Source organism: Clinocottus analis, unplaced genomic scaffold (assembly GCF_023055335.1).
Source record: "Clinocottus analis isolate CAN_PGR_092001 unplaced genomic scaffold, fCliAna1.0.p SCAF_4, whole genome shotgun sequence".
Classification (NCBI taxonomy): domain Eukaryota; kingdom Metazoa; phylum Chordata; class Actinopteri; order Perciformes; family Cottidae; genus Clinocottus; species Clinocottus analis.
In genome coordinates this window covers 23,783,963-23,810,070 of record NW_027176153.1, presented here as the reverse complement: position 1 = coordinate 23,810,070, position 26,108 = coordinate 23,783,963, and the positions used below count along the sequence as shown (strand labels likewise).

The 26,108-nt window shown below is 41.2% G+C and overlaps 1 protein-coding gene across 1 annotated transcript; it reads right to left on the bottom strand.

Moving 5' to 3' along the window:
- Positions 1–910: 910 nt before the first annotated feature.
- LOC137800026 (inactive dipeptidyl peptidase 10) lies at positions 911–25,448 on the bottom strand. Its single transcript, XM_068597007.1, has 25 exons — positions 25,291–25,448; positions 19,326–19,440; positions 18,385–18,480; positions 17,605–17,699; positions 15,713–15,784; positions 10,745–10,797; positions 10,059–10,140; positions 9,492–9,612; positions 9,214–9,368; positions 8,312–8,409; positions 7,995–8,118; positions 7,602–7,643; positions 7,408–7,512; positions 6,318–6,409; positions 5,469–5,516; positions 4,193–4,311; positions 4,044–4,091; positions 3,636–3,734; positions 3,226–3,292; positions 2,895–3,089; positions 2,752–2,806; positions 2,550–2,649; positions 2,387–2,445; positions 2,109–2,181; positions 911–2,026 (listed from the first exon to the last, which is right to left on the bottom strand). Exons 1-25 carry the CDS (start codon positions 25,327–25,329, stop codon positions 1,809–1,811), a joined length of 2,370 nt encoding a protein of 789 aa, XP_068453108.1. The 5' UTR covers positions 25,330–25,448; the 3' UTR covers positions 911–1,808.
- Between the last annotated feature and the right edge of the window lie 660 nt (positions 25,449–26,108).

Sequence of the window (26,108 nt, the reverse complement as noted above, 5' to 3'; positions counted from 1 at the left end):
ATAGGTGCAAATCAGGGTCTGTTCAAGACCGAGGTTTTATAAACTCTCCACTTTTCTATCCAGTTGAAGAAGAAGATATCGCGATACTGAATACAGTTGACGAAGCGGTTGCAACGACCCTTCACCTGGATTTTGTGACAAGGATTCTCCTCTACACAAATTTTGATTGATCAAGTTTGACTAGCACCAGTGCTACATATATACCAATACATTGGACTCTGATCTTTAACCCTGAAAATGTAGTATTAAGATCAATGAGGAACATTAAACTGAAGATATGTGGTGTAGTATTAAATGTGGTTGCCTGAATTTAATTATACTTTATCTTTAAAGGAATAAAAGGTTATGATGTATAAAGGTATAATGTTGTATATGCCTAAGTTATCATAGGCCACATGCATTGATTATGAATGTATCGTGTTATGTATGTTTTGGCATTCTCACCTAAAACCTAGAACTATATTTTATATGGCTGTATGTGTCTGAAGAAATACAGTTGAATAATAACAGTGGTCATGCTCTATGTAAGCATTTAAAGCAGTAATAGCTGATAATATTAGCTGTAAATTAGCTGCCACACAGCAGTACTCTGCAGAGATCAAAGTCAGTAATTACCAGGTGTTAGCACGGCAGGATTGTTTTCATAATTATCTATCCAGATGGCTATATTAAGCAGTCATGGTGTTTATTGAAGGAACAAAACTGGAGTTTTCCTGTAAAACAAGATGTTCAAACTTTATTGTCAATGATTGTTGAAAATAGGAGTGGCCGGTTGTTTAGATTCAAGGTCATTAGTTTTCAAACCCACTGCATGCAGTTTACCAGTATGGTTTGGTTGATAGTTTAATTGCCAATACCATACCATGGTACAGTACTTCCTTTGTGGACTGTAAGGTAACGGCTCAACAAATTGTTCAAAGATATAATTTAATTCTGCAATACACAAAAAAAATTTAAAATGATGAGATGTACGAAAACAGAAACATACTGTACTTCCCAACACAGTAAAAAGACAGTCCTACATAGACGTTCTTGCAATTGTCCTTGAACCAGAGCTTGTGGTGTAAATAGTCACAGTTGCATCCTCATTCTATATCCCAAAATGCAATTGATGCAAAAATAACCAGTGGATAAAGTCCACTAAATGTATTTGGCACATTAAGAATGATCCATATGGGTCATTGAACTTTATTTACGATGGGGAATACATTGTGCAAAAGAGCTAAAATAATCTTAGAGAATGTGGAGAGTCTGATCAGCAAAGTGACCAGTAGAACCAGGTTAGGACCAGGTTACATGTTGTATTAGAGTTTAGGATTAAAATATCTTGTATGCATTGTACATTTTTCGAGGAATGGATCTATATGAATCTGAAAATGATCTCGTAGTCCAGTTGTGCCTTTGTGTTCCCGGCTGTTGGCATATTCTATATACCCCCGATGGGTGAAATTTAAATCTGCAAAACACAGACAATACTATATAAACTAATCCACATCATGCAGCCATTATGACATGCATGTTTTAAAATCTTTGTAAACCTTTGGCAGAATCAGTAGCCTTCCAATCCACACCATATCAAGTGAATTTTGTAAACAAACTGCCTCAAACTTACAGTATAACAGCGAACATAACTGTGTGCAACAAGATATACAGTACATCAATGTTTCCAGAATGTATAGGAGATGATCTGATGTGTTTGGTCCCCACGCTTCTGCTCTTGTGCCTGGTAATTCGACCCAAGGTAATGCATACAATGGCATTCAGTCCAAAGATAGTCCTTCCAGAAGGAGGGAAGGGGCTCCGGTCTCTCAGTCATCTTCTTCCTCTTCCTCGTCTACGGGATCGAGGAGGATGCTGTGCTTCAAGCAGGATTGGAGGTAGTTCACCACTGTCCGCTGGAAATGCTGGACGCTGTGCGCCTCCCTCAGAATGTGGCCCTCGTCTGGATACAGCTGCAGGGAGTAATTGGCTTCCACCTTCACCAGCCTGCTCAGGAGCTCCGCACTGTGCTGGAAGTGTACCCTCGCTTTTGGCCAAATACACAGAAACATTGAAATTAGAGGTAGGAAGAAAAGAATTAAAAAACATGGCATGTCACAAAATCTCACCATCTGCAGTTCCATGGAGAATAAGGAAATTCTCATCTTTCAGCTTGTTCACCTCCTCCAGCAAAGAGGCAGTCTGAAAAGACACGCCATCATAATAGAAGTATTTTAGGTACACTTAACTGAGACTAATGCAGTCTAACAACAGCCCTACAATAAATCCCACCTTTGTACACATTTATATGTTGTTAAATGTTCAGTTTTTGTTAAAACTGTTAAGACTCCATTGGTTTTGGGAAGAACAAAACAAACTGTAACTGAGAATATATGCACAGCCTCACCGAGTAAGCGTGCTCCTCCTTAGCTGGAAGGCCTAGATACCTCTCTGAGAATGCAGCACCTGAAATAAGTAACGACTTGTACTCAAACACTTGTTAATGTCCTTTTCATCGCAATTCCCATGGACTCAATGTTTGAATAGTTAATGACAGAATGGCAACTCACTATAAAGCCTGAAGTCAGTTATTGGCGCCACAGCGGCCGTGCATTGAAAGAGCTTATCTGTAGCAGCGAGCATCTTGAGAGTTAAATATCCGCCAAATGCCTGCAAGGAGAAACCGAAAAGTGCTAGAACAAACAAAGCACGCAAGAGCTTGACTTCAGTAGGAGAATTGAGTTTCCAAATATAAAAACAAAAAGCTTGAACCTTGCCATATAGGACCATCCGACGATCGTCAATGTAAGGGAGTTGCATCAACAGCCTGTGGATATATCATTAAATCCTATTTACAGGCAATATTCTCTCATGTGTATTATAGAGCTGTATTTTGTTTGCATTACTAAACTTACTCGACGACTCCAAGATAGTCTTTGACTCTAACTGAGCCGAGCTTGCGCGGATCCACACTGGCGGTCTTCTGTCCGCGGCCGACGCCGCTCCTGCCGTCCACCCAGGCCAGGGCCACGTTGTGAGTGCCGGAGAGGACCTGAGGCCAGTCAAGGACAAATTCTTCTGTCACCGACTGACTGCCGGGCACGCCATCCCTGAGCGACAAGACAAACAGGATCAGCGAGTACGGAGAACACATGCTGAGGGGGTGGAAGAGTGAAAGAAAAGGCTAGGGGGGCATAGGTTAGCGAAACAGGCGACTGGAAATAACTCTTGTACAGCGATGCTCACACAATGACGAGGAGAGGGTGCAGGTTGGCCTCGTAACCCTGAGGTAGAGATAGTTTCAGGTGTAGATCTAAGAAAAGAAAAACAAGGTCAACTGTCCATAGACATGTTAGAATTGCAGCTATTTAGAGCCTCTTCCGTGACATTCATCTGAACCTCTGAAGCACATGCAAACTCATTTAAATAAAAGTGAATCCTTAATCTGAACAAACCATGCCCAGCTAATTTCTAAAAAAAATAGCTGGACTATATTTGTCCCTTTCCAGGCTGAGAAACCTTTGCAGCCTCTGCTAAATATAATCTGACTGCTTGAGCAGGACACCCAAGGTGATCTGGGATTGTTCGTATTTGTGTGGCTCATATCCTAAACATCAAATTATATCAAATAGAGCCCACTGTCTACTTTGTTGTACCGTGGTTGTCCGCTGGGAGTGTCCTGAACAGAGTCTCAGGGAGCCGCTTGTCCTCCAGAGCTTTGGATAGAGGGCTGTTATCCTCCAAGACGACGTATCCTACAGGAGATCAAACCCCAGCGCGTCAGATAATGAATGCTGAATATCAAAACAGACGCACTATAAAGCCACCGGGTTGCAAAGAGCTCTGACTGAGAGCTACAGACAGAGGGCAGTGTTCACACGCCTGGGATTAAAGAGTCTACATTGTGGTGTGTTTGAATATAGCTTCCTCTGCAGGCTGTAGCAGGAAACTGCAGACGAGCCTTGTGTGTGTGTGTGTGTGTGTGCGTGCGTGCATGTGTGCGTGCGTGCATGTGTGCGTGCGTGTCATTATACAATAAATCAGACAAGCCATGTAGCACTCACTGGAGGGGTCCTTTGTACTGTGAACCGTCACTTTAGGTATTCCTGGGCCTGGGGGATTTTTCAAAAAGAAAGAAATTTAAAAAAAACAACTGTCTGAGCAGCGTGAAAGCTTGAAAGCATCCTCCTTGCTTTTTGTGTTTCTCAGTTACCTAGACAATAGAGGACAAAGTGGGTTTGATTGGGGCTGAATTCAGCTTTAAAGAAGCGACATCCGTCCAGGAGAGTGCAGGAGATGCACCGGCGCTGAAACACTCCATCCAGATCCACACTTGGACACACACGAGAGAAAAAGGGGTTATTAACCACGCGGGGTCGAGGAAGAGGACAGCGTGATGGGGTCTGATTAGCACCAGGAGTGGGTCAATTAATTGCGAGCCTATTGAGGAAAAAGTCTCGGTGTCCTGAGACTAACTAAGCAGTTGACTTTTAAGAAACAAATGCGTGTTCAATAAGACTAGACATAAAAGCGGTGATACAGATTGCTCTCTGAATGACCCTCTCCACTCTGCTGCTTACACATTTCATACAAGATTAATTACAGACCAAGTTTAAACAAGCCACAGTCCCTCCTGCAAAATGCTGTGCCATCTCCTGGAGCCCAAAGCCATGTAATCTAATAAAAAAGAAGACAGGCGGATGAGGGAACAGAAAAGGGAGTCTTAAGTGTCAGCACAGATGGCCCGAGTCCACTGAGACGGATGCTTTTTTTTAATGAATGTGTCAAGAGAGCTCTTGGCCTCGAGTATGTACAGCTCACGAGAATAAAGATTCACATATCAACACATTAATGGGCACTTACTCTTCTGAATGCTTATTTAAGCATGAAGGCAACTGCTTTTGGTCCAAACCGATGAATTTCAGTGAAATAAAATGTCAGGGATATTCATGATTTCTTTCAGGTCAAAATGTCCACATATCCACAAAAATATCTCACTATCTATATCTATCAGATGGATTGGCATACGTTGTGTATAAACATTCATGGTCCTGAGAGGATGAATCGTCAATGTCTCAACAACTATTGGACGCATTGGCATTAAATGAACTTACTTCTAGCGCCACCTTCAGGTCATAACGTATTATGTGTACACTTTTATCTTTTATAAACGGAATACCTGTAAAGTGATGAAATTTACAGGTATTTACACAATTTACGTTGTGTTTCGTGCTAATTATCCAACGCTAACACGCTAAACGATGAACGTGGTAAATATTATACCGGCTACATTAGCATGTTAGCAAGTTAGCCTGCTGATGTTAGCATGTTAGCTCAAATCACCGCAGTGTTTGGGCTGTAGACTCGAGTTCAACGTTAATAACGAGACATGCTAGCATTGCTACTGTTCTCGTAACAACACACACATCTTGGGGCTAATGTCAGTAATGTGTTTGAATAGCTTTGAACAGAATGAACTGAATCTTTACCTGTAAAGGTGTCTGCTTTGTCTGGATTCCTCTGTGCTCAGGAAATAGCTGACGGTGAGAAAAACAAACCACAGACACAGCAAGTTATGTCAACACCGATCACCTTTAGGCCTCTTAACGTCATCGTAATTATTCTGGATATCAATTATTCACGACAAGAATACACAGACATACTGTGTTAAATCCTACTTAAAACGTAAAAGTGACGTGAATGTGCATCAAAGCATCACACGTCAACTATCCACCTCTATGAAAGTAAAGCGCTTTTGAGACAGAAAGACTTGAAAGCAGAATCAACCCGCAGGCTTTGGGTTGGCAAACAACTGACTAGATCTTCAATTGACTTCTCGATTGTCAGTGGGTTCATGAGGGGTTTCTGCACCCAGCAGGATGAAGACAGATTTAAATCTTAACCTGCTCTGTCTAAATGTAAGCTATCATTTAGTGTCTTCAGTGGCAAAGCATTTCCACAAGCAAACTCAAGTTCAGGATATTTATTTGGGCCTTATTTGGGCGTTGAAATTGCACTTTGAGTTATTTTTAAACAGACAATATGTGGACCATTCACTCAGTGCCTGACAAAAGGAGTTGCTCTTCAGGCGCTGACACGTCTCTAAATTGCTCTCAGCTTACAGCTAGAGATGATCTTTTTTAATGACGGCCACTATTCTGCTCCAGCCCCAACTTTTCTATTCATAGCGAGGAGCCGCGAGCCGTTAAACTGCTGAAAGGTGATTAAACCCATCTCTCTCCACACACACACACACACACACACACACACACACACACACACACACACACACACACATACACACACACACACACACACACACTGGGACTCTCACATACATCCTTCCAGCCTTCTCGTCCAGGGCGCAGAGCACGGTGACGTCCCAGCTCCCCGATGTCAGGAAGCGAGGCGGGACGGAGGGGATGGCGGGCTGCGTCACACACACACACACACAAAAAACAGAGATGAAAAGCAACGTGGAAACCAGCCGAAGCGACAGAATAGAAATAGGTGCAGCGATACTGCAAGTGTGTGTCAGAGGATGGAGGCGGGCAAAGATAAAGTCCATCAAGTTCAACCAGATGGAAGCATTGATGACGGCTACAGAGAGATGTCGGGAACAGAATGACTGATATTATCACAACAGGACTGAAGTGAGAGAAACATAGAAAACCTGTGATTTTAGCTGAAGCCACTAATGATTTGCATGATCCCAAAAGGTGTCACAACCCCTCACACCCCTCCATGTTATTTGTTCAACATTCTGCCTGGTTGTCTTTGGCATTAACTGCCTCACTTACCTGTCCTCTGCTTAAACCTGGCTTCCTGTTTCACTGTAATACAACAGGCGTATTCACACAGGTCCACTTCCAATAGTTAGTTGCTAGATCTTTTCATGTGATAGCTAAACATATTTCAGCATTTGTTACTTGATTCTGGTTCTGATCCCGTTTACTGTACACTGTTTTTTTTTTGGCTTCCCAGATTATAATTCTCTGTGCCAAGAGACCCGACATTTATGTAACATATGCTTCTACACATCTGTCCACTAATGACAAAAAGGCAGCAACAAATGCAAAAGCATCATCTAACCTCTTTAATTGCCCTTCTGGGCATGCATTTCTTGCTAAATAGAAATTAACTGAACTTCCCTCCATGATGTAAAAAAAAAAAGCAAAACGTCCATTGCAGTAAAAACAAGTGAAGTGACTCTTGAAATAAAAGATGGTGTTTTCGTAATTAGGGACAAAGACAAATATAAACCAAATTGCTTCAATAAATAAGAGAGTAGGAGGATGTTTTAATGAAGCAAACCAGACATTAAAGGTCTTTGCTGCAGATATCTGTAGTCACAGTGTGACTCCTGTTGAAATATTAACGACCAATTTTGTCAGAAATCTTTCAAGGATGACTTCCCTCAAAACTCACCTGGGCTGAGAGACCAGCGATGTGGTGAAACTCTCCTCGAGCGCCCTGTTTCGCTGGCAAGATCGTATAAAACACAGAGCCGTCTGCTGAAAACAATGGCACATCCTGTTGAGGAAAAGCATTTCTGTCAAAAACACAGACAGTTGTGGTAAACAGGTGTAATAAAACGTTAAAAAACATGAGCAATACATTACCTGTCGCTTGTTTTGCATTATGTCCATGGCCATTTTGTGCTTCTTTGGATTTAGAATCACCCAATAGAGAGAAATGTATTAATCAATTGTGCAAATACATGCATGTATTAATTAGTAAAAATAGAAATAATAAACTGTTGGCAATGGGTAACAGAAATCTGTGAGGATTCAGCGAAAGGGAACAAGCACGACATCACTGAGGATTCTCCTCATGCAGCAAAATGACTTTATATATGAATCCAGCCAGTAGATGTGTGAGAGCTTAAAGAAATCGATCCTTACTCCCCAGCACAGTGTGAAAGAAGCAAAAATTATATGAGAGCCGTGTTTATAAATATTGCAGCGGAGGCCATTTGTGGATTACTAATGCTGAGCGACGGACGGCCCGCTCACCTCCGAGCAAGCCCCCGTGGTGGCCTCGCACACGCAGAGCACCGATTGGTTCTGGGCGCGATTCAGCCATCGGACGGCGAGGCGCGTGCTGCTGATCCAAGTCACCATGGAGATGTAGCTGTCTCTGAAGAGGGGATGCAGAAAATGAGACATGAGGGCGAAGTGGTGCAGAGGAATGAAAAAAAGGGTAATATTATCTGACAGGTTAATGTCAAGAGTCCCCATTAACATAATGGTGTCTGATACCACATGGTATCAGACACCGATTCAGCGATTTCAAAGCATCTCTGGGTCTTGCATTCAGAAAGCAGCGGTACCTGGCCCTGAGAGAGTCGGGAGGCATCATCTCCAGAGTGTGAGCCGGACCGTACAGGTTCACCACAAACAGGCTGACGGATGGGATGCTTGAGCCGGCCTGCGAGCACAACAAAAAACGATCAAATGAACAAATTAAAAAGCGGACGAACGGGCAAATCCTTCTAGCCGTGCTAAAGAAAACGTGACCATTCTCTAGCCCTTCGGTCCAGACTGTGATGTCCTGACAATTCCTTTTATAAATTGCCAATTATATTTGGCGCAGATATCAATGGTGCCCCACAGGATGAATCCTTGGGACCTTCTTTCTCTCGTTTCTTGACTTGGAGATTTGGCAGGTTCCTCTCAGGATGAGAGAACATGGCCCATATTACATCCATGAATATATAATAAGTGGATGTAGTCAGTGTGACATCACCCCAGTGGTTTGCGAAAATGGTTTTGATGCCTTCGAATTTGGCATTTTGGTCTTTGCCATCTTAGATTTTGACCATCATTGGCTGCGTTTCCCAGATTTGTTAAAAAGCTCTTAAGTGGTAAGAGCTTCTGTGGAAGGACGTGTTTCCCAGAGTTGTTCTTAGTTTAAGAAGATCTTTTATTAAGAAGGAAATGTGAGATCAGCCTGACCCACTCTAAACAGCAGAAGGCAGTTAAGAAAGCGTCTTGGAAACACCCTTATCTTAGCGCTTCTTCTTAGCCGAACTCTTCTTAAGAGCCTTCTTAAGTCATTAAGAACGATCGAATCTTGGAAACGCGGACATTGTCTTGGAATCAGAAGTGACTCATGTCATCAAAAGGACTATAACTTGCTAAATGAACATCATAGTGTGTTGATGAATACCTGAAACGAGGGATTGACATCATACACTTAAACATAAAGAAGGGTTATTTAATAATGTCTTACCTTAGGGTAAGGGAAGAGCACATTGGAGGGGTAGAGACCACCTAGGAAGTGAGGTATTTCCATCACAGGTGTGGCCGAGTTGTTGATGGTCAGGTACGCCAGCCGGGCGCCGTCCACAGACCACCAGTGGGCGACATATGTCAAAAGCACTTCCTCTGTTTTAAAAGACCAGTACATGGTGTTATATCAGACTCAAAGCATACACCTGCTGTTCATAATCATTGCTTGTCAGCTTGTGGTTTCTTCTTTTGCATATTTTGTGCTGGAACACATCCAACCTTCATAAGTCCAGTCAGAGAGCCCGTTCACCACATTCTGCTCCAGGTCAGTGGTTGTGAGACGCAGAGCTTTGCCGGTCACGCTCGGCTTATAGTAGATATCTCCGTCAAACACATAGGCCTGGCATGAGGGAGAGAGAGAGAGCGAAGCCATTATCAAAGACAGTACGGTTGAAGGCTCCATCGCACGGCTGCCAGGATCGAGCGCCGGTCGGACGCCGTCCAAGACTGAATGAATCACTGGCCGGCACGAGCGAGCGAGAGCCAATACATCTTTGCTTGCCAGTTAATATGCTGCAGACATAGCAGCAAAAAAGCCAATTACATTACAAGGATGGCAGATGAATGATATTATGAGCATGAAACAACACCATTATAGCGACACGGCCTCTGCAATAACCCCCGAGATGGAGTTCATCTCAGAACGACAGAGACGTGATACCGTCCATGTTGTCATTACGAAAACGACGTCAAAAGGGACTTTGAGGTTGAGACAACGTCCTTATCGTATCGACAGGTGCAGCTGATTTAGATGACGGATCAGGTGAACGAGGCCCCTCGGCTTACCAGCTGGCTCCCCTGAGGCCCCCAGGAAGCATATTGTAGCGCCGCCTTCTCCTTCTCCGGAGGATTAAGCTCCAGCAGATCCCTGCGACACACACAAATACTCAAGACATGAGCCCACTTTTTAGGGACGAGTTCTCCTGTTTGCAGCCCTCGCTGGTCCATCCATGCCCTGGCCTTTGAGCCTCGCTTCAGAGAGAGAGAGAGAGACACTGCACTGTGAGGACAAAGGAGCAAGATGCAGACAAACTAAACAGAGGATGGAGTTGGTACATGCAAGAGTGCAACGTTTCTTGTTATATATTCCGAGCTGCATTTTCTTCCCATAGACAGGCAGACATTTTTCCCCTCTAAGGCAAACTCAAGCAATGCACAACACTGCAGGTCCTCTTGAATCCCTTCATCAGAACCATTCCTCAGAAGCTCCAGGGATCATCCTCCGCTGATATAATGCTGATTATGAATCTCAGGCAGTGAAATCTGAGGTACAGTGCAAACCTTACACATTGCGGTATGGAAAACCTGGAAAAAACACTCGAGAATGAATGCATGTCCGACAGAAACATGACTCTGATTCGATGAGACACACTCTGGGGAGGGGGGGAGTCTTTCAATCCGCAGGTCTGCTTGCATTGGCGACGCTCATGCCTCAGTGCAGCCCATGCATTAGCATTCATGATAGCACCTACCCATTAGCCACATTGTAGATAGCATAGGAGGCTGTGAAGGACTGAGAGAACACCTGAAAGAGGTAGAGGATATCATGCACACAGGTGTGCCGCACTTAGAGGTCAACACACATGTATTTCTGTGCTCACACATGCGTGTAAAGAAAGTTAAATACAAATGAAACAAAGGTTAGGAAGGGTCCGCCTTACAATTAAACAATAAGCCACAGGAAGGTTTGCTTCCTGTGGCTTATTGCTTTTTAAAAGGGCAGCAACATTATGCAAAATTAAATTAAAAAATATTGTATTCATAGTAGTTTCATAACAATTTATTGCTCTTATTTCACCTAAAATAAGCACATTATCTGTACGTGATGCATGATTACCTTGGTTAACAATTAAGCAAGATAGCAAGCGTGAAAGACAGCGCAGGAAATGCAAAAGCATAATGAAATAAAACGTACAATTTATCATTTCAATTTGCATTTTCGACCTCGGTCTGCTGTCTGATATCGAATACATAAATATGCACATGAAGGGAAACAGACAGGAGCTAGTAGGGATAAAATTAAAATACATGTAGTGTATTTGTGAAAAGCAATTATATTATAAAATAGATCTAACTTTTAATTATTACAATTGAACAAATCTTATTGGAGGGGGAAAAAAACATTCTGTGGATCCACAAAATCTCCCATTCAGTGTCTTTGGAGCAGAATTAACACGTTTAAAACTTACTTCTCTGGTTTCTGGCTTTGAGAGTGTAGTTTATGTTCACACATATTGTTTTAAATGGGAATCCCACCCACATAAAGAATCCCTCTAAATTATTTCCACTGTGTTTTCTAACAGACATTCTTATTAAATAGTATTGTTACGGCTAATATCTTTTCCATTGAGATCAATTTTGGCTGGAAACCCTCACACAGGCATCAGCAGCTCGATGAATAATTCAATTATCACGCTGAAGAATTACTAAAGCCCAGAATAAATGAATGTGTGTGTTTGTGTGTGTGTGTGTGTGTGTTAACCGCGATTGACTACGGCATTACCTGACGAATTATCGGTAATATATTGATTTGTATTATTCATTTTTTCATGCGACGGGTGCAGGAAACAGGCTATTTGCCCACTGGGCTCTCAAAGCCGCCTGACCCTTCAGAATAACCAGTCCCCAAAGAAATTAAATGTCACATTCTCTATACAGCACACTTAGCGGTGAAATTGGATTTTTTTTTTCTTCCCCACCCTCCCGCTTGTGTTGTTTGTCCGTTGCTAGAAAATGCACGGATGGAAAGACGCGGCGATAAAGAAAGAAAGGACTTTCTAAAGGCCATCTAAAGAAATGGAGATCTGATTGCGACGTAACGTCTGAGCATGACGGGCGTACAGATGTTACGATCACAACCCAAAATAAACTGCAACGACGGGAAGAAGGAGGCATGACTTGGTCCAACACTATGGGGGGGAAAGGGGAGGGAGGGAGTAGGAAACAAGGACAGGAAGGGAGGAAAAGATGCAGAGACAAGGACTGATCTGGGTCCTTGCATCGCCGCGTGCAACACGTTCAATCAACTGTTTGCGATTTGTAAATGAACCCAGAGATTCTGCTCATGATTTAACATCACGGGGCGGGCGACAGAGGCTTTACTTTATTGTGCGTTTGTGTGTGTGTGTGTGTGTGTGTGTCAGGGTGACAAACAGAGCGACCGTAAGAGCATCTGTCTTGGAGAGGAAGAGTGAATTCTAATGTGGCCGCCTGTTACATATAATAAATCCTCCAGATTGCTCTGCTTTCCCCCCTACACACTTTACCACCCAATCCATGTCTAGGAAATGGGGGGCGGATGCATACAACACAGATTAAACACTCATAAGATAGTAAACATAGGTATTACAACACAAGAGCACAGCTAGAATATGTGTACCCTGCAGGATACACAAGAATATATCTCCCTCACAACGTTTCTGAGCAGCCCCGCTATGCGCTGCCTTTGGTACCAGCACCCATCAGCGTTTGCTGCAGAGTGTGGACACGACTCCGTTGGCGTCTTATTTGTCCCTGAACTGCACTTGTCTTGGCAGGTGCTGGTCCGTTTGCCTCCACCTTAACAATCCGAGCTTGATATATGATGGACTTCTCTTTCTTTCTTGCACACAAACCCATTTAATTCAAAGAGGCTTTGAAGAAAAAAGACATTTTCCTGTATACAGAAAATCTGCTCGCCCTCTCATATTCCCATGTGGCCAAATCCCCAATCCACTTCTATGTACACCCTCTTATCAGACTCCATTTATTTTCACCCAGCAGGCACAAAAACCCTCCCTAAAGCCTTCAGAGCTAACACAAAACCCAGAGAAGCCTTTTAACTTCACCCAGAGCCTGCTCATGCATTTCTCTCCACTGCAGCTTTCTCCTTTTAGCATCTTTGTCTTTCTTTGATAGCCATTCTGATTGATTTAACCGGGCAGTTTATTTGAGGGGAAATGGTGCATATCCTATTTTTCTGCTCAACTCCCTTCTTTACAAGTGTCTTCCCCCACCTCTCTCTCTCTCTCTCTCTCTCTCTCTCTCTCTCTCTCTCTCTCTCTCTCTCTCTCTGTGTTTTCCTCCCTCGTTCTCTGCCACTCTCAGCAGTGTGTCTTTCGAACAGCAAAGCCGGTGCCTGAGCGCAAACTGCTTCAGTCAGCACAAATCCCTTCCAGAGATGGACAAGAAAAAAAAGAAGTGGCAGAGGGTGAGGAAGAAGGAGTGAAGAGAAAGAGAGGAGGATGAGCAGAATAGAGGAATAACCCCCCCCCCCCCTCCATATGCACACTAAATGCCAACCAGGCTAACGCAAACATATCCATTTCTAAATGACTCCAGGTGGCGTTCCCATACTGCCTCGGATCTCCTCCAGTGTAGGAACACACTGAGCATACAGATGAGAGGAGATAATTCCTGCTGACATCAAAGAAACTATGCTAATGGTTTAAATCTAAAGCAATCCACAGATTGTACAACAATCTGAGCCCTTTCTCTCTCTCTGCAGAGATATCTGAAAAATGATTGAATGTATGTTAATCACTGAATAATGCAGTTAGAAGGGATACGGTGCGTTTCCATGATCATTCACCCCTCCTGAAAAGAAGTGGCTAAACAAATGAGAGTGAGAGAGAGCAGAAAAAAACTGATTTCTGGTTTTTAATAATAAAATATGGGGGGAAATGGACTGAGGGTTTTTAATTTCATCCCAATTCTGTTTCCCTCTGTCGGTGATTACTTGCAAATGACACGACTTGCATGCCCTTTGAGGAAAGAGCGAACTATTTATTAATGGTGCGGGTGTTTGCAGAGTGAGGCTGTGGGGTGTTGAAGCAAAAGGAGCAAAAATATTTGGTTTTGTGTCGACCAAAAACCACCTGCGATTGGGATTCGTGTCAGCTTCTCATTAAAATTCCCCTCCGAAACAAGCGGGGTGATTTCATTACTGCAGCTCCAACTTTACCCCTCCGTCTCCTTGAGCCCCACTTCCTCCATCCCCTCCTCTATTCTCCATCTCTCCATCACATGGATCACTCACTCTAAGCTTTTCCTCAACACCCCCAATGCACCGTCCGCCATCAGCCGGTTTAAATATTCAACTCCACATATGTTATCCCAGTCATGTGGTGAGGGGTGTTATGGAGCTCACGAGTGCCGCAGTAGCAGAACCAACACACTCACACACACACACACACACACACACACACACACACACACACACACACACACACACAAACGTGTGAAAGTAGATTTGTGTCTTTTTTACCCAAGCAAATTTCTTGTTTGTAAGTAAATTATCTCCAAATCTTTGCTCTCAATGAAAAAAATTGCTCTCTCCAAAAAAAAAAAAAAAAAAACGCTCTCAAAATAAATTTGCTCTCCAAAAAAAAATTGCTCTCAAAAAAAATTTGGTCTAAAAAAAAATGCTCTAAAAGAAAAATTTGCTCTAAAAAAAATTGCTCTAAAAAGAATTTTGCTCCCAAAAAATTTGCTCTAAAAAAAATTTGTTCTAAAAAAAATTGGCTCAAAAAAAATTGCTCTAAAAAAAATTTTCTTTAGAAAAAATTTTGCTGCCAAAAAATTTGCTCTAAAACAATTGCTCTAAAAAATTTGCTTCAAAAAGAATTTTGCTGAAAAAAAATTTGCTCTCCAAAAAATTTTGCTCTAAAAAACAATTTGCTCTCCCAAAAAAATTTTGCTCTCAAAAAAAATTTGGTCTAAAAAAAAATGCTTTAAAACAAAAATTTGCTCTAAAAAGAATTTTGCTCCAAAAAAATTTGCTCTAAAAAAATTTGTTCTAAAAAAAAATTTGCTCCAAAAAAATTGCTCTAAAAAAAATTTTCTTTAAAAAAAATTTTGCTGCCAAAAAAATTGCTCTAAAAAAATTGCTCTAAAAAAAATGTGCTTTAAAAAAAATTTGGCTGAAAAAAAATTTGCTCTCAAAAAAACTTTGCTCTAAAAAAAAATTTGGTCTAAAAAAAATTTTGCTCAAAAAAAAAAATTTGCTTTAAAAAAAAAATTGCTCCATTTTTTTTTCAACGTTTTTTTTGAGAGCATTTTTAAAAAAAAAAATTTTTAGAGCAAATTTGAGTTCTGGCAGCGTTTTTTTTTTTGGTTTTTTTTTGAGAGCAATCTTCTGAATTGAGAGCAAAAGATTTGGAGATAATTTACTTAAAAAAACCAAGTAATTTACTCGGCTAAAAAAGACACAAATCTACCTCCATACACACACAGCTTCCTCAACCTCCTCCTCCATGTTCTCGCTCCTCATCTCTGTCGTTTCTTCTGGGCTCTGATTAGAACGAACTCAGCGGTTTATTGTACAGACATGTTGAAGCGTGTGAGCGGTAACAGTCTTTGATATCAGCAGGATAATGTATGTAACCGTGGAAGTCTTCTGAAGGTAAAGAGCTCGTTCTGGAGTAAAGTCTGAGTCGACGTGGCATTTAGAGAAAACTTACCGGTCGAATGTCGTACGCCAAGAGAACAGACGTCTTGTCTGCAGACACTTGAAATGTAGTTGCAGTCAAGTCCTGTTGAAAGATAAGACAATACATCATCAGAAACCTCCATTTGTTTTCCTCGGGAGACAACCCTATCTCCTGCAAAGTGACGTTCCCTAACAGCTAAACTGCTCTCTCAATTACGTTCACAGGGAAAATGTCCACAGGTTCAAATGTAGACTTGCTTGCTTGTATTCACTGCAGCAGAGGATTATGGGTCAGAATAGCCGGAACAGCACGCTGGCTAAAAATACTGTAAAAAGATGCAAGATGACGTATTTCTGGCATACTGCATTTGACAAGCTACGTATTGGGCCTTGCTAAATTATATGGTCCTATGGGTATTACAATGTACAATCTCCTGGATTACAGCCGTGTTTTAATGTCAGACACGAAAAGACAATTAAAAAATCCTTTCTTATGTTGAGGCAACACAGCTAATTGGTTCGGCTTTGTTAAAAAAAGGTCATTTTTTTGGCTTAAAATGACAAAAGAAAGCCGCAACAACAATACCTGATTAAGGAAAGGCAACACAAATGACAGAAACAATGAAGGTTCGTTGTGTGGAATCATAGTTTTTAGAAGACAGTGGTTGTGGGTATAAAATAATTGAATATTTTCCTTCATAGTTAGAAATGTTACAACAGCACTCAGGTTTCCCAGCTTATAAATTGAGGTCTTTTTGGGATTAAACCTTCAGAAACTTTTGAGGTCGGTTCCATTCTCCTTTAATTCTGATTCAATGTGTGACACTCCGGAGCTAAAACTGTGTCAGCCATTCATTTATTCATGGGGGAAATTCCATATGCATCTTGGCATTCATACAGGAATATGTACTTCGTTTCTGGAATTAGCCAGAGCGGCATATCATATCATAGCGCAAGAGGAGAGACTTCTTCTCAACCTGACAACACAACCCTGCTTTAAGCTCCTCGGCGATGACCCATATAAATCTGTCAGTGTCGCGCAGAGGCGGCGTTCAAAATGATGCCCTTGCTTGGGAAATTCTCTTTGATGCTACATGCTGAGAAGGACTCACAGAGCAGCCATATTTTGGGGGGGGGGGAAATGAGCTGATACTGTATGGAGGTAGATTTGTGTCTTTTTCACCTGAGCAAATTTCTTGTTTTTTAAAGTAAATTATCTCCAAATCTTTGCTTTCAATTTAGAAAATTGCTCTCTCTCTCAAAAAAAAACCCTGTCAAAAAAACTACAACTAAAATTTGCTCTCAAAAAAATAAATAAAAATGCTCTCAAAAAAATGATTCCTCTCAAAAAAACATTCTAAAAAAATTTGCTCTCAAAAAAAAAAAAAAATCCTCTTAAAAAAAAACGCTCTCAGAACTCAAATTTGATCTAAAAAAACCTTTAAAAAAATAATATTCTCAAAAAAAAAAAAAACGCTATCAGGACAAAAATTTGCTCGAAAATAAATAAATAAAAAGAATTGCTCAAAAAAAAAAGCTCTCATAACTCAAATTTGCTCTATGAAAAGGTTTTTTAAAAAAGGCTCGCAAAAAAAAATGTTTTTTTTGAGAGAGTCTTTTTTGAGAGAGAACAATTTAATTAATTGAAAGCAAAGATTTGGAGATAATTTACTTACAAACAAGAAATTTGCTCGGGTGAAAAAGATACAAATCTACCTTCATAATACTGTCACTCTGCCACTTCTTTATTTGTCTTAAGTGTGGGAAGTGGAAAAAGAGGCACTCTACAGCTTCTCCCTCTCTCTTTCTCCATCTGGAAGCGCTATTGGCCGGTCCATTTGTCCAGCTGTCTGTGGCTATAAGCCAATCAATACTGAAATCTGTCCGCTGTCCTTTAAAAAAAGCTGTGTTGCTGTAACTCACCAGGGAGCTGTTGTCCACCAGAGTGGAGGTGAGGTTGCTGTTGAGGCTGAACGACAGGACGTGTCCTTCTCGGGTGCGGAGAGCCACTTCATTGTCTGACGGGGTAAAGACAGTTCAGAGGAAGAGGATCATGTGTTATTACAGCGACGGCTTGAACCCACAGAGGCAGAAACAGCCGCTGGGTCTGCAAGTATGGAGGTAGATTTGTGTCTTTTTTACTCCAGCAAATTTGTTGTTTGTAAGTAAATTATCTCCAAATCTTTGCTTTCAATTAAAGAAATTGTTCTCTCCAAAAAAGAAGAACTCTCTCAAAAAAAAAAAAAAATTTTTTTTTTGTGAGACCATATTTTTGGAACTTTTTTTTTACAGCAAATTTGAGTTCTGAGAGCGTTTTTTTATTTATTTATTTTTTTTAATAAAATTTTTTTTGGAGCGTTTTTTTTTAGAGCAAATTTGAGTTCTCTAAGCGCATTTTTTTTGAGCATTTTTTTTAGAGCATTTTTTTGGGCCTTTTTTATTTTTAGACGATTTTTTAGAGTGTTTTTTTTAGAGCAAATTTGAGCTTTTTTTTTGTTTTGTTTTTTTAAAGAGCAATTTTCTGAATTAAGAGCAAAGATTTGAAGATAATTTACTTAAAAAACAAGAAATTTGCTCGGGTAAAAAATACACAAATCTACCTCCATATGCAAACCAGTGGCTCAGTCTCAGGTGAGATCGATGGAAGTGTATTTAAACCGGCGCGAGCACTTTGTGAGTCAGGAGTAGGTTGTGAGAGCTTACCGTTCAACCATGCCACACAGGGGTCGTGAACTTTCAACTCTTCATCCTCCAGATCCTCCATCGTGAGATGGGAACGGAGCAATAAGTGAGATTCGTCTTCAGGGACGAAGAGACAAAGAGTGAATTAGTTAAATCAAACAGAATGTCATGTTTACAGTACAGCAAAGCCTGATTGTGTTGGAGCCTGGTCTACATATCTGCTTCTGTTTGGGACTTTTTTTCACATTTTTTACTTCATTTGAAAGATCGAAAGACATGCAACATGCTCTCATTTGTTCTTTCATTTTTAAAGAGACGAGATTGCGAGCATTTATATTTATATATAGAATTTATGCTTGGTTGGATAACAACACACACACATAGAGGGCAACTTCCTCTTCTACTGCAGGTATTACTCCACCAGATCCTTACATATCACATAGTTCTTTGCTGCATTATGAATGCTCTAAATGTAGTTTAACGCTCCTTCAATGTTGCTGTTTTAACGATTGAAACATCTGAAACATCTGTAAAATGCTTGCCTACATAACCGCAAGTTCGACATTTTGGTGAAATTGAATTGTGCATTAAATATAAAAGATCTTCACTCGTCATGAAGACTGAAAGCAGCTCGCTTAGTTCTGTCCAACAATAACAAAAAAAGTGAAACTTCTGGTTCATTGCAGGCTGTTTGGGGAGTGTGTTTGTGGACCTGCGTTCCTCTAAAGCTCCTTTAACACCAGGCAATGGTGTTTATTACTTACATGACATTGGAATAACCACCAGCATAAAATGAGTGAGATATTAGCAGACACACATATATATATAACCTATATTTAAACATTACAGTCTATGTATGGAACTAAAAAAAGTGGGAATTTACTTTTCTCCCTCCCAGATAACTTCCCAGAATACCACGCCATCCCTTGAATCCCTTTCCTCCTCCGAGCATCTCGTCTTACCGGGTGTGAGGAGGACGACGGAGAGAATGACCAGAGACATCACGGCCAGGATCACCACCATGGCGATGCCGATGCCCTTCCAGTTCCTCGGGGGACCGTCTGAACTCCCCAGGTCCTGATGGGGAAAAGGAAACACACACCAACACGAGGGTGAACATTAGCGCCGCTCCATCTCAAACGCTCTCACAGAAAATTCACCCCCACGACAGGCACATCAATGCAGCGAGCCCCACGGAGGGGACTGAGCTTAATTACACACTTTTTTTTCTGTGTGAGAAATGCATTAAATTTGTGGCACACACACGACACATCAGACTTTGATTGCTGCAGCAAATTTGTCTATTGCACTATTGCGTTTTTCCTTCATCGTTGCCTCATTGCGCCTGATACACGACTGATGGGCATGTGGTTTCTCAAAGAAAAGAAAAGAGGTAGAAGTTGTAATGATATATGTGTTGCCTGAGTGGTTTTTATAGGAAAAGCTGCTACCTATTTCATCCCCTTCAACAGCAGCGTATGAAGTTGTTAACGAGGCAATGAAAAGGAGGAGAAGTAGATGGGACTACATAACTATGTAATAAATTATAGACTTCAGTTATCAAGAGAGAAAATGATTCTTCAAGGCTGTGTGTGTCCTGCGTAATGCGATCAGGGCTCAGCATCAGTATCAGTTACCATTAAACACGATTGCACGCTGTTCCCGAGCTGCACTTCCCTCCCTCGTAACGAGCGGCTGGAGTTTGAAGGTTCAATCACACAGCGGCTACACATTTTAGTCCCTATTATGGCTGCTCCACCTTTTGGCTGAACCCTCGCGGCCTTGCCTGTTCAGATCACCTTCCTCCAGGCATGAGGAGGAGGAGGAGGGCAGCTGGAGAGGAAGAGGAAGGCGTCTCGGCCTGCTGGTCAACAGATTGCTGCTCCCTGTGACACCAGCTGTCCCTGACTCAGTTGTATGAGCCACGTCGAACAAATCCTCTCCACAAACACACACTTCTTTCCCCGCATTGACATCGTGAATTAACGTGCTGAAAGCTAAGAATGCGCTCACATGAATGGAGTAAAAATGTCTTTGAAAATCCATTTCAGAAAAGTGAAACATGGCGAATTCACATGGGGCCGGCGAGTAAAGGTCAACGCAGTTGAACCTGAAGCAGCGAGGTTTCTCCATTGTCTCTTTGGAAGACATTTATTTTGTTCAGATTTTAGAAAAAATCCTCCATTCACAATGTTTTCACCAAATAAATACTTTGGAGAATTTCTCTCTCTGTCTTTTATGATAAGGAAGCAGTTTTATTTTATCCCCGAGATGAATGGAAGACAAACAAGTTCTGTTCTGTCGCGAGTCGGTTGCCAGCACAGAACTCCTGCCAAGGTCTCATCTTTAATAGATCTCCTCGGCTGCAGTATTATAACACATTCAAATTAAAACCACTACCAGTTACACCGGCAGCAACAACTTTGAAGTGATGTTTGAACCTTTATGCTCTGTGTATCCAAACCGATCTTTCTAACAATTGGTTTAGTCTCAATCTGCTGGCGTCGCAGCACACAATCTCACCACCATTATCCCCCCATCAGATAAAGAAAACTACAGCAGTCTATGAAGGCTTTGGGAGCAGACATCTCTGACTCATACTGTACATATATGGAGGTAGATTTGTGTCTTTTTTACATGAACAAATATCTTGTTTTTTTTTAAGTAAATTATCTCCAAATCTTTGCTCTCAATTCAGAAAATTTGCTCTTAAAAAAACAACCCAAAAAACACTATGAGAAATAAAAATTTGCTGGAAAAAAAAATGCTGGAAAAAAAAAATCTTCTAAAAATATATATTTTTTAAAAATATCGAGAAAAAAAATCCTCAAAAAAAAAAACGCTCTCAGAACTAAAATTTGCCCTAAAGAAACGCTCCCAAAAAAAAATTGTTAAAAAAAATAAATTCAAATTTGCTCCAAAAAACGCAATTCTTTTTTTTTTTTTTTAATTAAAAAAAAAAAGCTCTCAGAACTCAAATTTGCTCTAAAAAAACGCTCTCGAAAAAAAAAGGAAAATTTTTTTGAGAGCGTTTTTTTTTTTTGTCGAGAGCAATTTCTTTAATTGAAAGCAAAGATTTGGAGATAATTTACTTACAAACAAGAAATTTGCTCGGCTAAAAAAGATACAAATCTACCTTCATATGTATCTTCAATAGTTTCTGTTTGACTGAACACTTATGTTGTGTATGTTGTGTAAAATTGCTAAAACCCCGAATAACAATGTCTTGGTTACATAAAACATATAAATACTGATAGTCCAGGATCTCATAGTAGAAAGAGACATTTTTAAATTAAATTCCTCCACTTGACTGATTCCAGCACGCAGCATTTTCAATCCAAAACTCCTCCGTCTAATTACTGTGAGCAACGTGAGAGTGGAAACATCATCCTAATGGGAAACCCTCCTATCATCCCCCACTGAGTCCAGACGTTAGATCATGCTTCCAATTAAGGTCACGTCGTCGTTGTAACACACCTGGGAGAATCCCACGTTCTGGGGGAAATGAGGAGTTTTGTCACACTTGCAAATGCGGTGCAGAGATGTGCCGAGCAGGATCCCCAGAGTGAACATTGTTGGAGCCGTCAGCGCTGACTGGTCGCTGACCCCGATGCGTGAGGGAATCTTAGTGCGGCACAAACTGCAGGCGCAGGGGAAGAGGATGACGAGCTGGACTGTGTGAGGCTTTTGGGAATCGGGGTTTTCTTCAGAGCAAGATCAAATATGAAATCTAAGTGAGCCGTCTAATTTATTCAGCCTCTGAAACCCCTCAGGAGTTGGAGGAAAAAAGCCTTGATGAGTGTCAGCCAAACACCAAACAGTGTTGAAAAATGCAAATCAAAAAGGTAATGTTTACAGATATACCTCTTCTGAAGGTAGAGAGGATTTATTTTTTTTGGCAAACCATAAAGAACTGCACGAGAGGAGAGAAAGCTCTTCTGTTTCCCAGTGGAGCGAGGGGCTTTATAACTCAACCAAATGAGCAAATCGATAAGCTGGACGGTGGTACACGGTCCAGGGGGAAATAATTAATAGTGGGAATACAGCCAGAGGAAGAGCCACTCTGTTAAACACTGTTTCTCGCCAGGTGTGACACCTCCATGTGTAGAACACACGGCCTCATTCTGGCTTTTTTATCATTTCATTTTACGAATCACAATTATCGGACTGCAAGCGTGAATTAAACTGCCCACAAAACAGATTACTGGCAAGATAACTGACTTCTTCTTCTTCTTCTTCGCGGAGCACCGCACACAAAAATCAAACAACTCCAACTGTATTGATTGAGAGAAGAAAAGCAATCCACGCTAAACACAATTTCTCAATCTGCACATCGAGCAACACAACGAGGCTGCGAAGAATAAAAAAGGCAGTGCTGAGAATTCATAAATTAGGCTCTGGAGACCTCCTAACTCCATCTTCTGTGTCTTTGAGGCATGAAGAATCCGACAATAAATCATAAGCAGAGGAACGAGGGAACCATTGCAGGCTGTCTGGGGCTTCTGGTTTTTGGATTTGCATAAAGCTTCTGTTAACATCAGGCAAATGTGTGTATTACTTACATGACTTTGGCAGATGCAGCAGTGGCACATCCACCACACAATAAAAAAAGGTGGGAGATCAGACACATACAGCACCTCAACATAAACTATAAGCGCCTCACTTTAACGATATCCTGTAATTGCTCACAAGGGAAGACTGTAGATTAGCAAGTGCCATACGTATGTATTGCTATGTCAATATCGCTCAGTGCCTCATTTAAAATGAACTTGTCATTAGAGGAGGCTGTAACTGTCACGTGGTTGTAATAAATGGTAACCGATCTGCAGTAGTAGTGAGATACTACAGCTCAATATCGATTTATATCTATCTTTTATCACATCCGGACACATTTCTGCGCTCCCACTCACTGAGCCACTATTTCTCCCTTTGCGTTTATTAAAAAATAAAAATAAAAAGTGGGTGGTATAGACACCATATGGGACTAACTGGGCAGATTTTTTTTTGCCCTCGAGGCTATTACCAGACAATGCAGCACAAGCCTTTGTGAAATGAAAGACCTGCTGCTTTAGCCTCTAGCGCTGCAAGGCCACGCTGGCTCACTCTTTTTATGCTCCCCATCATGCAAAAAGCACATGACGGTACAAAAGGCTATGAGTATGTATGAGGGCGCTTTTCCTCAGTATGTCCAGCCAATCACAGTGACTGAGTTGCTGCCTTTAATAAACCAGCAGCATCACTCAAAATCCATGTGGGAGAGCTGCAGTTGCCATGATTGAGTGTTTCAGTGAAATATGAGAACGATGTGGCATTTGTCACTCGGGTGAGACTCTCCAGAAATCCTCTAACTATAATGGATAGGTTTATAATATGCTCATTATACACAGACATAATACACTTGGTTTTATTGTCACAGCATCAGCTGCAGATGAATGTTAAAGCTGCATTGACCATATTAACAACTAATTAAATGTTTCTTTCTTCATGCCAGGGATTAACTGAACCAGTGCGTTATGTAATCCTGACATGACATTTCGTATATGACAGAGTGGTGACACAAGTCATTTATGTTCACGCTCTTTCCTCGTACTGTAGAATGGAAGGTCTAATACTGTGATACACACATGTATCACACACAAGAAGCGAACCAAATTATGCCATAAATCATTGCATCTTCTCATAAACGGAGAGCGACAATCGTAACCCAGGGTGGCCTCATTAAATACTTCATAGTGTAAAGATTGATTAGAGACTGTGACCTGAAATGTTGCGACATTTGCAGGTAATGGATTGTTTATAATCCCTGCAGCCTTGTGTGGCTCCCTTTCAAGGAGACAATAATGCTGCAGTATTATCACACAGACCCTTCAGCACGAGTAGAATAAACTAAAGGTTAGTGCGACACTTCATGTCAAACATCACTGTGCTCATATTGCATACCAATTAGACTTTATTAAACTGCTCCATAGTGTCTCACACGCTTTCTCCAGGTCAGCTGTGCACTAATCAGCTCATGATTGAAAATCTTTCCCAGGAAGTATGACAGTTTGTTGACATTTTGTTATTTAAGAGAGCTCACTTATAGCGAGGTATTCAATTGTTGCTCGGCACTGTAGAGAAACAGAAACACAAGAGTCACATTTGTTGGACGATGGCTGATGCAGCACAGGAAAGTTTGATTCAAAGAGGGAAGGACTGCATGTTAGAGGATCCACACAAGTCATTCAAATCCAATTAAAAAAACAAAGTGTGACATTGATTAGTGACAGAGATGAACTGTCCGTTGGAGCAGGTGTGCATGTTATTTACAATTGAATGGGAAAGCTGCATTAAAGAATAATTTGCATTATAGATATTTCATTAAAGCCAGCATTTGGCATAATCAATGAGTGTTAATAGTGTGAGTAAAAACACCAAACAGTGCATGTATTGGCTCATAGTCTTTGTTCGGTGACAATACACCTACACAGCAGAGGGATAATCAATCTTACAGTGCAGGCTGCAGGTTTGAGCCTCGTTGTCACCGTGCACGTCCAGGCTGGAGGGGACATTTTTCTGATGGGACAAATTCTTATCTGTCATTATTATACTAGGGGAAGAAAAAAATGCTGATGCAGATATCATGGTATAAAAGTCTCCATGGGACAGAGGGACAATATGAGTGCGAGGCTGTGGACGTCGAGTTACCACAGCAGCCTGCACCGCAGTGCACAGTCAAGGCTGTCCAGTGTCCAGCAGATGGATATTGACGGGAAAAAGTCTGTGTGGCGAAATGACTAAAAACACTAATTCAGGGTAAACGTGAGGAATTCCCCACTGCATATCAGAGATCACACACACATGCACGCACGCACGCTGGTGTGAATCTGATGAAAAACAAAGTAGGGATAGATTTAAATAAATAAATAAATAAACACACACACATACCGGCTCCGTGGTCATGTTTTGTTGAGTTGTGGCAATCATTGTAATCCGCAACGAGCTCTGCTGCTGCTGGAGCTTCAAAACCCGTCGAGCGGCTGCACCGTTGTCTTGCAGAGCTTTTTCTGCATGCTCTGCTTCTTGCAAGTTTGTCCTCGCTGGGCTGGAGGTTTCTCTCTCTCTCTCTCTCTCTCTCTCTCTCTCTCTCTCTCTCTCTCTCTCTCTCTCTCTCTCTCTCTCTCTCTCTCTCTCTCTCGCTCATATTTCCAATCTAATACAAACTATTGATTGGCTCAGGCAGGAGGCTTGGGATCTATAAGCCACCTACACCGTTCCAGCATTCCTAATATTTACCAAATATTTAAATATTTGAGAAACCACTTTTACACGTGAATATTTATATTTTTCAAAAGTGCATTAATTTAATTCCATTGATATAATGATTAGAAACGTATTATAGTGTAAATATACCATAATGTAGCCTACTTGCTCGTGTAGTGTACGCAATAACACAATAATACACCTAAGTATATTAATGTTGCAGTGCATTAATTTCCAAAGAACCTTTAATTACATACTGGAAACATTTTAATACACAATATGTCGCCCATGTATAAGTATCATATCAATGGTCATGATATGGACATATCAATGAACATCCTGGTTTTTGAATTCCAAAGAAATTATTCAAATAAGTATCACTTCTGCGCATGTCTTGTCATAAAGCTGGGTTGATCAAAAATAGCGAAATGGTGCTAATTAAAAACAGGTTTTTAATGGTGCTTTCGTGCCAGAGATGCAGGATATTACATCTCTGCCACGGC